This window comes from Solea solea, chromosome 20, assembly GCF_958295425.1.
Source record: "Solea solea chromosome 20, fSolSol10.1, whole genome shotgun sequence".
Lineage (NCBI taxonomy): Eukaryota > Metazoa > Chordata > Actinopteri > Pleuronectiformes > Soleidae > Solea > Solea solea.
The window spans coordinates 15,679,111-15,695,990 of NC_081153.1; the positions used below are offsets into that span (position 1 = coordinate 15,679,111).

At 40.9% G+C, this 16,880-nt stretch overlaps 1 protein-coding gene across 1 annotated transcript; it reads left to right on the top strand.

Annotated features, from left to right (window-relative positions):
• Positions 1-9,297: 9,297 nt before the first annotated feature.
• On the top strand, positions 9,298-15,662 carry fam8a1a (family with sequence similarity 8 member A1a). Its single transcript, XM_058620105.1, has 5 exons — positions 9,298-9,819; positions 11,490-11,610; positions 11,721-11,844; positions 13,453-13,592; positions 13,693-15,662. Exons 1-5 carry the CDS (start codon positions 9,432-9,434, stop codon positions 13,832-13,834), a joined length of 915 nt encoding a protein of 304 aa, XP_058476088.1. The 5' UTR covers positions 9,298-9,431; the 3' UTR covers positions 13,835-15,662.
• The last annotated feature ends 1,218 nt before the right edge of the window (positions 15,663-16,880 follow it).

Sequence of the window (16,880 nt, forward strand, 5' to 3'; positions counted from 1 at the left end):
AGAATGTTAATAACAAACAGTATGCAGTTTTCCCCCCCGCATGTCTGAGGAATTATGAAGATAAGCAAAAAGGAATAGATAAGAGTTTCTTAGATGATAGAAGACAATTTTAACTCATTTGTGTGGCTGGGACTAAATGGGTAACAGCTAATCACATGAGTCAAAGGGGGGAGGGTTATATGAGTGCAAATGTGAAATTCTTTTGGTTTGTGTTACCTTTAATATGTTTAATATGTGTACTTTATGCATCGACGTTTCTCTTGTGGTTTACGGTACCATTTGAATGTTTTCAGCCAAAAAACAGATTCAAATCCCTCTGTTTATCACTTGCTTGGGGGTTATGGGCCTTAAGATCAACCTCCATACCTCACCATGTCCAGGAGGTCCGCCGTGCAGATAATCCTTCCACATTCATCAGGTTTACCTCGAGAGAGAGCAGCCGTGCACGATCAGTCTCCGGGGGCAACCAAACAGCTGGGCAGAAATATGTCAGATGAGGCCCTTGCAGAACTCCAGGGGAGGCCAGTTGCCATGCAACAAGCAGCTCTCTCTCTCCTCTGTACCTCAGAAGCCAGTCATAATACTTAAGAATGAACTCAGATTTCCTCAATCAGTGTCTGAATGTTATGCAACTTGTGGCCTGTCTGGTCACACAGAAAAATACTGTTTTTAAGATACAACAAATCAATCTATTGATCTGTTTACTGCGTTAAAACGCCAACAGAGCCACGGTTGCTGATGTCTGAAGTGGAGCTTATCATGTTAAAGAGGTGAAGCGTGACTTATTTTGGGGGGGGTGGGCGTGAGGGACTGATAATCTGGGCAGTCGTTCAAAGTTCTGCAACGGGGCTACTACTCCACAGGGAGGTCAGAGGTCACAGTCAGTGCAGGAATGCAGACAGAAAAGCCTGGTAGAATGAGACTTGTTGACGTGTTTAACCTGCTGGAGTTTCCCTCTTGTTAATGTGTACTTAAAGGGCATATATGCAAAAACAAATATGTAGAACAGTGTCCTTTAGTGCTGAAAACAGTCCCTAGAGTCTCAATTCAAAACATTCTGTTTCCTACATCACTGTCCTGACGTCTGATTTTTTTTAAATGCAAAAATATTCAAGCTATTTTATTGATTTTTGCAAATCGGCAGCAGGCAGAAAGTGAAAATCTGAAACTGCGAGCATTACCACATATAGAGACGAGAAGCTGACAATGAAGTATTCACAATCTCTCTCTTAAATTAAACATAAACTGGCTGCACCAGTGTTTCAGTTGAAGAGATAACATAACATGGACATTTTTCGTCTTACTTATTATATTAAATGTGTACTTGATAATTATACCACTGCCTGAATTATGTAGAGTTATTGCGTGTGAATATTCCCTTATTTTCCCACTCATAATATATATTATCTTCTTATCTTCTCATATATAAGAGGCAAGAGTGTCGTTCCAGCTCAAAATATAACTTCTGAATCTGCGAGTACATGAGGAGATCCATTTTAGCCACTTCAGCCTTTTGAAGAGACCACAGAGGATCAGTGCACCAGGAGTTCCTGTCAAAGTTTAGCTGAGAGCTGAGAGCGAGGCCCCCGTGAGAGGAAGGACGGGGGAAATCTTTAAAGTGAGGCTATACAAACCAAATCCTACACAATGGAACCCCCCCCCCCCGCAGGGACCTTAAGCTGTGCTCTGCCGCCTTCATACACATATACTCATTGTTTACCTACCTGTGCTTTTATCCATGTGTTTGTGCTTTGTGTGTGTGTGTTAACTAGGAGATTCAAAGCCAAACACTGAGCTTTTGAGTTCAATCACTGTTGATGTATAGTGCAGAGTCGTACCCGTCCCTCCTCCTCCTCCTCCTCCTCCTCCTCTTCCTCCTCCCCACGACTATACCGCTGTGGGACAGAGCATGTGATCTGTAATCTGGAAGGGGTGGTGGAGATAGGAGGAGTAAGGAATGGGGTGATCTTTGAAATACGTGTGTGTGTTTTTGTGAGTGTGTGTGTGTGTGTCTGCAGAACCAGACATGAATTACCGTACCATACATGGTTCCTGTTTGCTCACATGAAACACTGTCAGTGATCAGTCTCAAGCAGAGCTGCAACTAACGATTATTTCCATAATCGATTAATCGTTTGGTTCATAAAATGTCAGAAAACCTTAAAAAATGTTGATCGGTGTTCGTCCAACCTGGAAATGACGATGTTATCAAATGTCTTGTTTTGTCCACAAACCAAAATGATTCACTTTGAATGATTTCTCTGTTATCCGGAGCAAAGAAATGAAGAAAATACTCACATTTAAGAATCTTAAACAATCAGAAATCTTGTTTTAATCGTGAAAAAAACTTCAAACCGATTAATCGATTATCAAAATAGTTGTCGATTAATTTAGTCAACAATTTATTCAGTGTATTCTAAAATCTACTATATAAATATGCATTAGTATGACGTGTTCACATCCTGTAGGTGTGTATTCTCATTCCTTCTGAAAGGCTTGCTGGAAAGTTGGTCAGCAGACGTCAGAATTTGTTATTTTAGAACGCGTCCTACCAGACACTACAGTAACCTGTGTTGTGCCTCTCACAATAACACAACATTTCAAGGAATTTAAGAGGATAAAGGCCACGGAGAGGTGATACTATGTCGTGCTTTCTGTGCCTGCAGTATGCTCTCTCACACACATACACAGACACACTGACCTTCTGTTGCAGGTGCTATTACTAAATGGTATTTTAAAGGTCAGACTTGTTTGTCTGCCCTGGTTTCCCATTTTCTATCGCCAGACAGAGGGCAGAGCAACTTGTCTTGTTTCCACTGTTCATTTGATCATTTACACATGTTGCTCTGTAGTATTTGGGTTCAAGAGTCAAGTCTTTTTGTCATTTCCGGGGGAATCTCCAAGTCAGAGTCAATGGCGTTAGATTTGGTTGGTGATTGAGCAGAGACGGTCCGGTCTTGACGTGGGGGGGAAACATTCTGTTGAACAACAACAATGGGCCGTCAGGAAATTTGGCTCGCTGTGTAACTTCGGGACGTGCTGTAGGCAACAGGCACTTCCCCACAATGCACTCAAGAGATAACCGCACAGCCTCTTGATGGACGGTAAGAAAATGGAAGCCATTAGCCACGGGCTGACCTTTCAATCCAGCCACTCTGCAGCACAAAACACAAGGCCTGTGAGGCTTCTGAAGTGGAATCCATTACGTAAACTGCCTCACTTTACAGTTTTCCACATAACATCTTGCAGTGGCAATCACTGGACAGTTATGTGTTTTGTCAATATACAAAAAAGAGACTGCCAACAACCCATAAAAGTGATGTATATGAAGTCCAGTCGGAGCTTTATTAAGCTGAGCTCTAGAACGGCGAACGCGAGTTCTATGGGTTCACAGCTGCTCGCGTCGACGCCCATGAGAAACTCAGCCGCCTTTATTCCCTGCAACGCACAGCTGCACGTTAAACAAACAAGCATCGTCTGTGTGACCGAACTCCTGCTTAAGGCTTTTTTTTTGTCTCGTCAGGAACTTTTGATGGAGAGAAAGCAGAAGGGGGAGTAAAAGGCATGTGAGTCAACTCAAGAGTGTGATGAAATAAGAGCAGACACTGGAGGAGGAGGAGGAGGAGGAGGAGGAGGAGGTGAGATTGACACATTCAGAGAGAGCTGCTGCATTTTAGACGTCAGGATTTTGGCACATTTGAACCTAGACGACACTTCCGTTTAGCTGTCCTCTACAATTTAACAACATATTATGCAGCAAGTACAGTTTTACAGTTCTTTTTTTCTTCTATCATCAATCTATCACAATCTTTGCCTCCTGTCTGTGTGAGTGTGGGGGCGAATACAACGTTTGTTTCCTGTGGTGAAGCAAATCTGCTGCGTGGCTCCGTACGGAGTTAAACTTTGACCATGCATCATCACGTCCTCATCCAATAGCAAAGGCTGTCTGTGCGGTTAACCCCGAGTGGCTGTTATTAGCTTCAGTTTTCACCAAGAACTGAGATGGAAGTGATTGTGAGGCAAACAGCCAGTGCTGTCAGTGTGTTCCTGCAACTTAAAAAAAACAGTGATACAACAACCTCATGAAACAGAACTGATGGCAATGAAAGGTAATTCTGTGTAACCATACCAGTGGTGGTAAAAGTGTAAAAAGGTTTTATTTGTAAGATTTAAACCAGGGAACCACAAGTCATTTTGTAAGCAACTGAATATTGGGCCAAAACATGGTATCTCCATCAGGCAAAGTGCCTTAAAACGTCCTCAGTCACAAACAAAAACCCACATTTGCTGCCTTAAGCTAACTATAACATGGATGTTTATCTTTAATCAGCAGCTTATTACTAATTATTACTTATTACGTACTTGTACTGTTCATATTTACTGTGCATCATTTCGATTTTAAGTATTACTGCTTCTTCTTTGAGTCTAACACATGCAAGTAGTTATTTTACAGACATGTACTGCCCAAACCTGTCTGTCTCCATGACAACAACAGTGTTCTTGCTTGTATTTTTCAAATCAAACATTTAGATTTTTAAGTTAACTGTCCAGAAAACAGAATCTATTAGAATCAGTTCATATTTTTTCAGGATAAAAGCTCTGAACTTTTGTGAAGATAAGGAAATAATTTAAGTTTGGCCACCAATTGCTGACCACTGATTTAAACTCTATTTTACCAGGCCTCGGTCTTTCAATATTTTCCTTTTTGGACATTAGGACCAATTCATCAAACTGTAAAGATAACACTGATGTTTATTAGTTAGGTTTCCTGATTTCTTTACGATACTTTTTTATACTTTTTCCAAAAATATTGAACTTTGGAACTGGAACTTTGGAGCTTTTCTCCCATCGGAAATGTATGGAGAGTGCAGATCAAAGTCGACTTTGCTGACCAAAGGCAATTCTTAGCTTTTCCAATATTTTCTAAAAAAGAAATCGAATCAAATCACATAATGTTTCTATAGTTTCAAAGCTTGTCTGTCTGGTCTTTGGTTGCCTGTTGCTGTGGGAAACAACACTGATTAAAGAGGTGAGAGGAAACCAAAACAGCAAAGTGGCAAAACTCTTAAACCCAAACAATGTGATAAGGGGGTTTTATAGCTGTGTGTTTTTAAGTTATGAAGAGAAAATAATAGTAAACAAACTGAGAAGATGAGGAAATGAGCAGAACATGTTGTTGTTTTTAGGACTGAGGACGTACTGTGACATGGTAGAGGCCTCACTGCTGTGGACCGTAATGTTCGTAGCAGAGAGTGAGTGAGGAGGAACACGGTGAGAGGGATTTTCTTGAAGCAGGAGCTGCTGGTGGAGCTGTTGTACTCTCACTCCACTCTTGGGTGTTCCTGTCAGGGCTCCAGGGAAGCAGACATAATTCACTTAATTGGTTCTCACTGTAACATGAATAAGACAAAGCAACATTGTCCTCGATGGATTCTTCCTCTTCTCTGGAGCAAAGGTAGCGAGGACCTCCCTCTGCTTCCTCAGCAGATAAAGTCCTCGTTTTAGAAATAAAATCCATTCTCGGCACTTTTTCTGCACATCAGCAGCATTTAGAGTTGCGTTTGTGGTACGGCATTGATAAGGAACGACTGGGTAAGACTATTTAATTGCTGCATGAAATCAGGGAGTCAAAGAGAGTACATTTATTAGAGGTGTTTCACAAACATTATAGGGGAGGACCCACTTTTTTACAGCTGACGAGAGCAAATTTGTGCATAATGTAATGTTTCTGATTGTTCTACATGCCGTTTCTGTAACAACAACTATTATTTTGAATGGAGAAACCACACATTCATCTTCTACCACTTGAGGGTTGTAGGGGTCGCTGGTGCCAATCATGCCAACATAGAGACTCTCACTCTCACTCTCACTCTAATTTACAGTGTTCAAGTAACATGTTTTAATTGATGAATCAAAATTAATTCAACTCCCCCGACCCTCTTGAAACCACTGATGTAAAGAACTCAGAAATTAAAGTGATAATCTTTAGTCTTAGCAATGCATACATCACATGACACATGACAGCAAAACTCCGCCCCACTCGCCTCAACAACAGGATGCTTGGCCCCCACATTCTCTGACCAACGCTCTGTTCACTCCTTTAACCTGCGACCCGCTGGACACGTTCGGACTGGGCTAACACACCTTTGTGTGCACTAAGAACTTAAACCGGCGCACGGCTGTCCCAGGCAACGCGCCAGAGCAATAACCCGCATCAGCATAGAATAAAGCCAAATCTGCACAAACCCTAAATCTTGAGCTCCCACGTGAACAAGAGTGGACAGTTTCCCACTCAGCGTTCTCTCTCACTCACTTATTTCAAAATCCAGGAGTCACTGCTTTTTTTGTAAACTGCACTTTGCTCCTCAAATCTTTTCTATGGCAGGATACTATCAAACAACAAAAAAACCCTCTTATTTTACTTCAATTATAAAATAAATGCAACTAAAATATCCTAATGTTCATTTTAATGCAAGCAGGAACAGGGACTGTGTCCGTACTGGGCCAAAGAAACAGACGCTCAAACAATTTGAATTTGACCTTGTTGGGTTAGTGTATGTCTGGGAGCACGGTAAACATCCTGTATAGACACAGCAACCTTTTTCACAGGAACTCTGTGAACCGTGTGTACCAGTGAATGCATCCTTCACCCTTCTGTCTGTGCATATATAGAGACAAGCAAACATCCACACACACACACACACACACACACATGCACACACACACACTCAACCCTACAGGCAATTCAGACACTGAGAAGTGACTTAAAATCAAATTAAAATAAATTGAGTGAGGTGTCATATCCTGTGTAGTAAAGATAGATATGGACTTCAGATTATTATATCATTATAGGGATGATTATATAGTGTGCCTCCACACTAAACTTAAATCAAGAATTCCTGTGATATTAGAGTTAAAGTAAGGGTTATAGTATAAGTGGCACATATTAAGGCTATTTATCCGTCTCAATTTGCACAGCAAATGACTGCAGAAATCTGACTTAATGAAGTAAATGTGTGATATTTCTGACAGATATTGCAGCTGTGATTCAATGTCAAGCTTGATTTGAATACAAAAACAAACAAACACGATAATATCAACAGCTGCACTAACATTCAAAAATAAGAAGCATGAAGATTGACTCGTTTCCAGCGTGTACAGGAATTAACAAGCAAAAACAGAGCAATTCAATTACAGCCTTTGTGATTTGCCAGTTACATTGTATCAAATTACAATTTAAAACATGATCATGATTAACTGTTCAGCCCTAATGTCTAACGGAAAATGGCGGAAAGTGTTTTCTCCTTACACCAAATTTAATGAAGCAACAGCTGCTTCTCAGTCCTTTGAGTGAATGAACTTGGTGACTTCACACCTGTGAGCGATACATTTGCCCAACCGTAGACACTAAACGGACCAAACTCCCCACACGCTCCCTTTCCACATCCACATTTCACACTCACACCACCAGACACACACCCACACGTTCCATAATCCAGACAGGTCGTGGGGTTTCTACGGGGGTCAGCATTTGCCGGACGTGGCTTTTATGTGGGCCGCGCGATTACTGTTGGGCAAAGTCATCGCGTGGCCTCTGGGATAACATCTATTGGCGTTCGCCTCACTGGCTCCATTCAGTGGGTCAGCGAGAATCTTTTTGAACCCGGCAGACCTGACATGAAACTCACAGAGTCCGGTCGGCAGAGTCAGCAAATATAACCCACCCCTGTTTAACCTTTTAATCAGAGCGGGGGGGAGTACGGGAAAAAAGGTGGTGACAGGAGTGACTCCCTGTGTATTTGAGTAACGGGGAAAAAGGGAGAGACTGTGTATGTCTGTTAGCTCTCTCTCTCTGTATGTGTGTTTTATCAGCTGACTGGTCAGCAGGTCAAAAGGTCAAAGCCACTTTTCAATGACCTCTGTGGCAAAGTCCTGGTTAGTTTGAATGATGTTTGGTTTTCTTACCAAAAAAAAAATCATGACTCACATTGGATGAACTGAGTGGACTGATTGGAACATTTTTCAGCATATGGGGATATATGGAGATTATTATTCTGTCAGTAATTGATATGACGTTGAATCAACAGGACTCTGCTGCTCTCTTGTGGTGAAATTTTGCGTTGGTTTAATTAGGACCACAATTATCTACAGCAGGGATCAGCAAGTAAATGTGTTTGAGGGACAGTTTTTTGGTTGTTTACCGTTTACTATCAATTATAGCAAGAGAATCTATTCGAATCAGTTCATATTTTTTCTGCTCATACTTTTGCTGACCACTGAAGTTTGAGTGCAGAGAATTGTCCACTGTAACAAATACAACACTTATTCTGTGTTATTCTAACACCCATTAAACTTGTCCATGGTATAATACTGAGTGGCTTTTATTTACTCATGTAAATATAACATTGTCAATATGTTGTGTGGAACTTGCTGAACCTGTTCTCTGCATGACGACAGCTGGCGATACATAAACTGAGAGGAGACATACTCTCTGTCTTTGTTTACACACCGTTTATAATCTATAATCTATAATATAGTCTCTCTCTCTCACACACACACAGGCCTGTGCAGCTATTCTTCATAGGACACTGCATTGACTGCCATTTATTTATTCATACAACCAAAACAAAGTGTTATAAACTTAAACTAAACTTAACCTTACTACAATTCAAATCTTAGCCCAATGACTACAATGTCATTGTTAATACAATAAAAGGTCCTAAACACACACACACACACATGTTTGTGCAGTATTCATAGTGAGGACACCCATAGACATAATGCACTCCCTGGCAGAGGTCTCAAACCTGCGGCTCGTGGGCCATATGCAGCCCTCCAATTGATTTCATGTGGCCCGCCACTTAATATCAAGTTATAATGAGTTAAAAAATCTACAGATTAATTTTGGATAATGCATATGGTTTTTATCACAGACTTTACCATACAAAAACAAACACATTGATGTTGAAATTCCGTGAAATTATTTTGTCATCTCAATGGAACTTTTTGGTCCTCACAATTATATCCATACAAGAAAACACACGCATGCGCGCGCACACACACGCACGATGATCACTGTTGCTCTGCAAACAAAAATACGGGGGCTCCTTTAAATGGCTTGTACCATTAACAATGAAGGAGAGGGGGGTGTCCGTAATTCAACATGATGGCTTTATTAATTGATATCTGCAGTCACAATGATGTCGACGTTGTATTTTTCAGTGATACGTATTGTAGTTTAATCTTAATATTTGAATCACCTTCATATTATCCAGTGTAATCGCCCTGTAAAGTCAACACACACACACTGAAGCACAGTTGTTCTTCTTGTGTCCAGCAGGGCGTTAATGAGCGGAGGCAGAAAGAGGATTATCTGTGTGACGGAGACAAACTCTCTCGTACAGTAAGACAGTGCGAGAAGTGAGTCAGACATGACTGCGACTGAAAGCAGCGAGAAGCAGCCCCCACACAGCAGCGTGACAGCGGACTACTGCGCTCAGCTGCAGCGGTGGATGTGGCAGTATTACTGGAGCAATGGCAGCTGGCAGAGCTGGGTCTCTCTGTCCGCCTTCTCCTTCCCGCTGCCGTGCGGTTTCCCTCCCAGCGGTCACACGGTGGGTCCACCTGCTGCCGCCTGGACCTCCGGCGGTGGACAGCAGGGGGCGGACACACGGAACTGGACCACTTATCCTTATTATTACCCGCTCAGTTTTCCCGCGTCCCCTTCTTCTCACTCAGCTGGAGCTCAACCCGAGCAGAGTGCAGCGGCAGCTACTGCAGCAGCAACACAGCAGAGTGGGAACAATGCACCTCAGACAGGTGAAGTTATGACGCCACGGTACACGATTTCAGTCAAGTATCGCGATAAAAAAGTACTCACAATAAGTATGAGGTGAATTTCCATTATTGAAATGATTGTAAATTGTTAATATTTCTCTGTCAACATCGAGAGAAGGCATTTACGTTGAAGTTCCACAAGGGGGAGCCTTTATCTTTCCAGCTGCCCCAGTAGTTCATGATTAAAGTGTGTAACATTTAGGAGTTTTTTTTGGCAGAATAGAATATACTTGCGGTGTTTATGTCGTATAGTTGCTTTAAATGGAATGTTGTTTGCTTTTGTAGGCTTAGAACCAACCTTTTATGTACTTGATGTAAAGGCCTTGCTTTCCGCAGGCTGCCATCTTGGATTCTCACAGCTCCTGAGTCCTTACCGTCCTCCTGACTCTCGAGGATCCAGACTAAGAATTGAGACACGCCTACAGTCTCACCATTAGATGTCACTACTGACAAGACCATCCATCCATCTATCGCTTTATCCTCCACCAGAGGGTCGCGGGGGTGGCTGTGCCAATCTCAGCTACATAAGGCGATAGGCGGGGTACACCCTGGACCGTTTGCCAATCCATCGCAGGGCCACACACATAGAGACAAACAACTATTCACTCTCACACACACACGCCTATGGTCAATTTAGGATGTCCAATTTACCTAATCCCCCTACTGACACGACCAAATCAGTTAATTTAAAAGAGTAACTGAACTGAAATACAGCGGGAGGGGTTGGTGTTCGCTTTGATTCTTGTGTCCGACGTCGCGCTCATGACTCTTCCAGGCACGACGCTCTCTGACCAATCAGTGACCGGCAGTCTGTCAACATCGCGTTTCACTAAAAATATGATGCTCCTACAGAGAAGACGAGTACTAGTGCAAAACAATGATTTATTTACAAATTGAGGATTAAATATCAGTGTCAGTAATCAGTAAGTGTAGGCAGGTATGCATGTGTGTGTGGATGCATAAAACAAAACTAAACTAAAACAAACAGCCGTGCCAAGGCCCATGCCCGTGGTGTCTGTGTGAAAGAGGCCAGCCAGAGTCTGAGAGAGAGAGAGAGGAAGGAAGGCCTCTTAAGACAAGTGGTGTCCAGGTGTAGCTCATCCCTGTGATGATGACCCCGCCTCCAGGCCTGAAACAAAACAAAGAAGGCAAGCACAACACTCCCACAAATAAGGGGTCGTCACAGTATAAAACTATAAAAATTATCGCAACAGTATCATGAATCGCAATTATTTTCCTCAGGATAATTGTGACGAGACTCTTGCCTTTGCAGCAAGAAGACCCGCGTTCTCCCCCCTGTGTGTGTGGATTTTCTCCTGGTTCTCTAGTTTCCTTAAACTGTCCAAAAACATGCAGATTTGGAATTAGGCAAATTGACACTGTAAATTTACCATAGGTGTGAAAGTGAGAGTGAATGGTTGTTTGTCTCTATGTGGCCCTGTGATGAACTGGTGACCTGTCCAGGGTGTGACCCCACATTTTGCCCTATGTCAGCTGGGATTGGCACCAGCGACCCTCATGTGTAGGACAAAGAGCCTCTGTAGGTGCTGTCCATCCTGCAGCAAAGTGTAGGCACCCAGATTAGATTTTGTATAATCTGGGTTCATCCATGAGTGTCTATCCTCTCTCTTGAATTTGTATTTCCCTCACAGGCCGAGAGTACACCATCCCCTCTCCTCTGCAGAGGTTCCTGGCCGAGACATTGGACTTCTTTATCCTGTTCTGTGTGAAGGCCACCATTGTGCTGTGGATCATGCATCTGAGTGGGATGAAGTGAGTAGAGCTTTAAAACAGTGACATTTGACCAAGTCCTCCTCAAGCTCAGCTGGCAGCTGGGGTTTATACTGCACCGTGCTTTATTATGTCTCACCTCTTTTAAAAAGGGACATTGCCAAATTAATCACACACTTCATCGTGGAGGAGATCGACGAGAACACGTCCATGGAGGATCTGCAGAAGATGATGGTGGTCGCTCTGGTCTACAGGGTGCTGGTGTGTTTCTATGAGGTGGGTCACGTTCCACACACTGCCCATGACAGTAAAAATAATAATGAGTGTACCAAATTTAGGTTTAAAGACCTCACGTTAATCCGTGTAATTAAAGTTCAAAACAGTAAAATGCACGTTTATTTAGAGAGGAACAGAAATCAAACGTAGTTATTGTCTTGTTTATTTTTAAATATCAAATAGAGTTGAAGCCAAAGTTTATTTTCCACCTCCGCCCTCTTACCTTACAAAATCCTAATTTCTTTAACAACAAAATGAATGCTATTGTCTGTAGTACAATACAGCAAACTGCTTGTTTTAACATTTTCAGAACAATTACTCCTTGACTGACATTTTAAACATGAAGCTAGTTAGTTGATAAATTGCCAAAACATAATTACATTACATCACATTGATGCATCGTCACGGATGGGATGTCACTGCTAAAATAGTCAGGCCTCAATACTAATTTAAAATACGAATTTAAAGGATGAATAGTTTTTCAAGCTAAATAGAAACACTTAAGCCAAATGTCTTTGTGTGATTTTACCACATATTTGAATTCCGTACTTCATAAACTTAAACTCACACACAGTTTGTCCAGGCACATTGAGCTGCGGGTGCCTCGTTGCCACGTGCGCGTGTTTTAATGAGACGAGTCAAGAGTTTCTCTGCAGCACAACATTGTTTCCCAGGATGCAAGGTGATGCAACGTTGCATTCATAGTTGCCGGAGATAAAGTCATGCATCAGGTTTCTTGTTTGACTTCTGCACCAGTGGCTTGTTTTCCCAGATGGAAAAGCATCACAGGGACATTCAGGCATCTCTGTGCAGACTAATGATGTGACGTGGGCTTTAACCTTAACTGTGAAAACCCCAACATTAATTTAATCATTGTTTATTCAGGGAAAAGGTGTTTTAGCAATGCCCTGAATTTGCATTCAAAATAAGGTAAAAAGAACAATATAAACTACAAAATTTTAAATATAATTCAGACACAATGATTATTATTTTGAGTGTTTTTCAAAGAATTAAAACATGCTTTCTGAATTTTCTACTTCTTAAATGTGAATATTTTCTGGTTTCTTTGCTCCATATAACAATAATAATTTTGGTTTGTGGACAAAACGAGAACATCACTATCAACATTTTTCGACATTTTATGAACCAAACAATTACTTGATTAATGGAGAAAATAATCGACAGATTAATCAATTTTGAAAGTAATATAATCAAACACAGATACAGAACAAACAAGTCTGGTAAGGAGTATAATAAATTGTAAAACAATACAAAAATGACAAATTAGTAATACAGGATAAGATTTATAAGGAGTAAAACAGTTTACGATTAAGTTAATAAAAAAAACAATGAGTTAAAAACAATAAAAGGTAGTAAAAAGACAAACAAATCAAGGAGTAAGCATTTCAAATATGCTTTGTTCCACTTGTGTGGTTTACTAAGCTCAGAATGGAGCAGTTTCACAAAGTCTTCAGTGCTGTGAGCATGTTTGATCTTTTATTGCTTCACATTTTTCTTGCTTTTTCAATCCTGTGTTGTATAATCCATTTTTGGAACACAGTCACATTTGGTTTGGTTGTTTGATTTCCGTCCGTCTTGTACAATCAGATCATCTGTATCTGGGGTGCCGGCGGTGCGACTCCAGGGAAGTTTCTGCTTGGTTTGCGGGTGGTGACGTGTGACACGTCCACTCTGGTCCGACCCAACCGAGTCTTTGTGTCGCCGGCGTCTAACGTTTCGCTCTCTTCGTGAGTGACGCACTGTTTCAGTTATTCCTTCAGCTTAGAGCATCTACTTTAGGACTCTATAACAAGGTGTTTTATCTTTGATGTGTCTTGATCTTCACAGCTCCACGGTGCGAGCATTGAATAAGAACTTCTCCATCGCCTTCCTCTTTCCTGTCTTCATCACTCTACTCTTCATCCGGCACAACAGGACAGTGTATGATATTGTGGCAGGGACAATTGTTGTCCAGAGGAGAGAGGACTGAGAGCCTCGTCACGAGCGGGAGAAATAATAACAAGAGAGTGTGTCGACTATCCTGAAACTTTTAAATTGAAATTGAAACCAGTCACAAATGACAACACCAACAACACACGGCAGCAAATGACTGATGCACTGGCTCAGATTAAAACTTGGACATCGATTGCATGCAAACATAGGCCGGTTTTGTTTGGAATCCTGACACCAAACTGTTTTTGTGTGAGGTGTGAGATGTTTATTACCCTTTTAAGAAGTATTGTGATTCATGATGACGGAAATCGTTCAGGAAAGTGTGCTTTCCAATGTTTCCAGGATTTTCTGCGACTTCTCCTCACAAAATGTGAATCTTATCTAGTCTATTTATTATTTTCCGAAAGCTTAAAACTCCTATGTGTAGGATTTTGGTGGGGCCTAGTGGTACCAAATAAATACCTCCAAGATGCCTAAACTAATGTCATCAGAATAATTAAACACATGCTGTACACACAAATTACTACACCAGTGGCGGTTGCTGGTCTTTGAAATGGGGGAAGCTCATTTCAGGCCCAGTTATTTATCCATAAATTCTGCAAATGAACAACGAGAAGAAGGAAACGCGACAATTATGTCAAACTGAAATACTATAATAGTGGGGTTTTTTTTGCATTATTTAAATGAAAATGTTCTATATCGCAGAGTAAATAACACACAACGAGCAGCTATTTGTCTACAGACTACACTTCCACACAGGACTGAGGCAGAAAAGGCTCTGCTGTCGAGTATGTTCAAAAACTGTCTCTGCCTTTCAGACAGTTCCTCCAATCCTCACGCAGAAGCCCAGCGTCTGCGCCCGCCCGCTGCTCCTTTGACTCCCAGAGAAGCTGAGCTTCCGTGGAAGTGAGGTTTTTGCCGCATTCGTCCAATAGTAAAGCTTTATTTGTATAGCACCTCACAGCAATTTACAAAGTGCTTTCGCATATATAAAATAAAAAAAATTACACACATATGTAAAAACTCTGAAAACTCCTGGATAAAAACACTGTTTGGTCTCGGGGGGTCTGTAAATTATTAGAATTAAAAGTGGAGTATTTGAGTTTATCATTAGACCAAGGTGTTTAAATGAAGTAAAAACATTAGAAAAAACGGGTGCGTTTTAAAGTATTTCTAAAAATGACAATCACCATTGGAAAAAAAAAGAAACTCGTCCCATAGAGAACAGCTGAACTTAGAGTGGTTTTAACTCGCTGCTACGGGAATACTTAAATCACGTAAGATGGTCCGTCATCCACGATAATCAGCTGATTCTGACTAAACACGTTCTAGCGCGCATTTAGAAATGAAATGTAAATGCAACACGGAACATATTTGACGCCGTTTTAGAGGAAGGTTCTACACATGGGGGATTTAAAGCAGAGACATTAGTAGGTTCTTTTCTTCAGAGTAATGAAAGGCAAATGTGATGTTTTTGTTGTTTTGTGTCATGGAGTGATTTTACGAAGCAGTCGTACTGTAAAAAAAAAACGGGTTGATTTTTAATCTATTATTTGTATTTTGTGTTTGTTATGAGGAAGTGTTATTATAGTGTGTTTTTTCAAGTCAATTTGAATTTTCTGCTCATACTTTCCGTCCTCAGATCAGTAAATCCGGTGACCACAGTTTGTCTCGACTGCATCGCTGACGACTGTCGATCCTAATAGACAACTGTTAGCGTTCCATTGGGATTGTTTCACATTTGGCTTTAACACACAACCGTTGAATGTTGTTGCCCACATGTCATCGTACAAAATGTCGATGCTGAAACCACACCGGGTTAAGTCAATCGTTACATCCTCACAAATAAAAACTTCATCATCGCAGTGCAGCTGTCATGACTTCACAACATGGTGGGAATGCTCCTTTAGAGACTGAAGGCAGAGTGGAGTTGATAACCCAGCCAGAAGTAAGAACAGCTGAGAGGATTTTCAGAATAAATCCAGTTACTAATGCAGCTGATGCATGTTATATCCCCTAATGTCAGCATATGGAGTATTTTTTTACACAGAACTTCTGATAAAAATTTAATTAGATTAAACTTTATTGTCTACAATGTGGACAATTGGTTTAGGATCCACATTTAATAAATAAACAATAAAAGTTCAATTTAAAGACAATAACATTCAGTTAAACATGTTATCGTTTAATAAAAAAAATTACATTACATGGGGTTACAAACATACTTAGAGTAATGACGACTAGTGACACATTTATTTTATAACATACAGTATAATTGTTGGCTAGTGACATGTATATCTTATAACTTTTGCGTCCCCTCAGAACAATTTCATAAATATTTAGTTTTCCTCATATTGCTACAACACTTGTTGCCACATGGGGGCGACAATAGGCCAGACAGATCAATACATGGCCATGGTACAGTGGGTGGAAGAATATTTTTGCATATAATCTTAAAGATATGGAAATAGTAAAAAAAAAATGTGTGTGTGTATATACAGTATATATATACACACACACACACACACGTGATTGAGTGCATGTAAGTCCACAAGAGCTAATGACGTGAACACACTGTGCACACTCTTTCAATCATCAGACAACATTATATTTGCTGTCTGTGTGACATCTGGAAATTCACGCCTGTAGCAGAAAAAGCAGCGTGCGAGGAATCATCCGTTCGCACAAGGTAATGTTTGACTTGGAGATAAAAAGGTTGCCTCTGCTCATAAAGCCTCAGCCTCACCGGTGTGAATATACAGCGTCTGCTCTTTAATGGCGTGTCAGACCAGGTTAATCATGTGCCGTGTTCAGTGAAGTGTAGTATTTCATTACTGTGTGTGTGTGTGTGTACAGTACGTACCAAAAAGACAAAAACAATTGAATTATGCGATCAAAAATAAACACATTGCCTAATTTTATTAGAGCTTAATCTCATGAACACTCATAAATTTAATTTTGCCTCATCAGTAATGACTTGGATCATCAAATTTAATTTTGGCCTAAACAAGCCTCCATCATCTTTTATACATACATTTATTAGACCACCATTAAAAATCTCTTATTGTTATTTATCTGGCAAA

What these genes read in the sequence shown, in the direction of transcription:
- fam8a1a (XM_058620105.1), top strand. Translation starts at nt 9,432, where the DNA reads ATGACTGCGACTGAAAGCAGCGAGAAGCAGCCCCCACACAGCAGCGTG. An exon ending in TGCTGGTGTGTTTCTATGAG is followed by an intron (nt 11,845 to 13,452) that starts GTGGGTCACGTT and finishes TTGTACAATCAG; the next exon opens with ATCATCTGTATCTGGGGTGC. An exon ending in TCTAACGTTTCGCTCTCTTC is followed by an intron (nt 13,593 to 13,692) that starts GTGAGTGACGCA and finishes TGATCTTCACAG; the next exon opens with CTCCACGGTGCGAGCATTGA.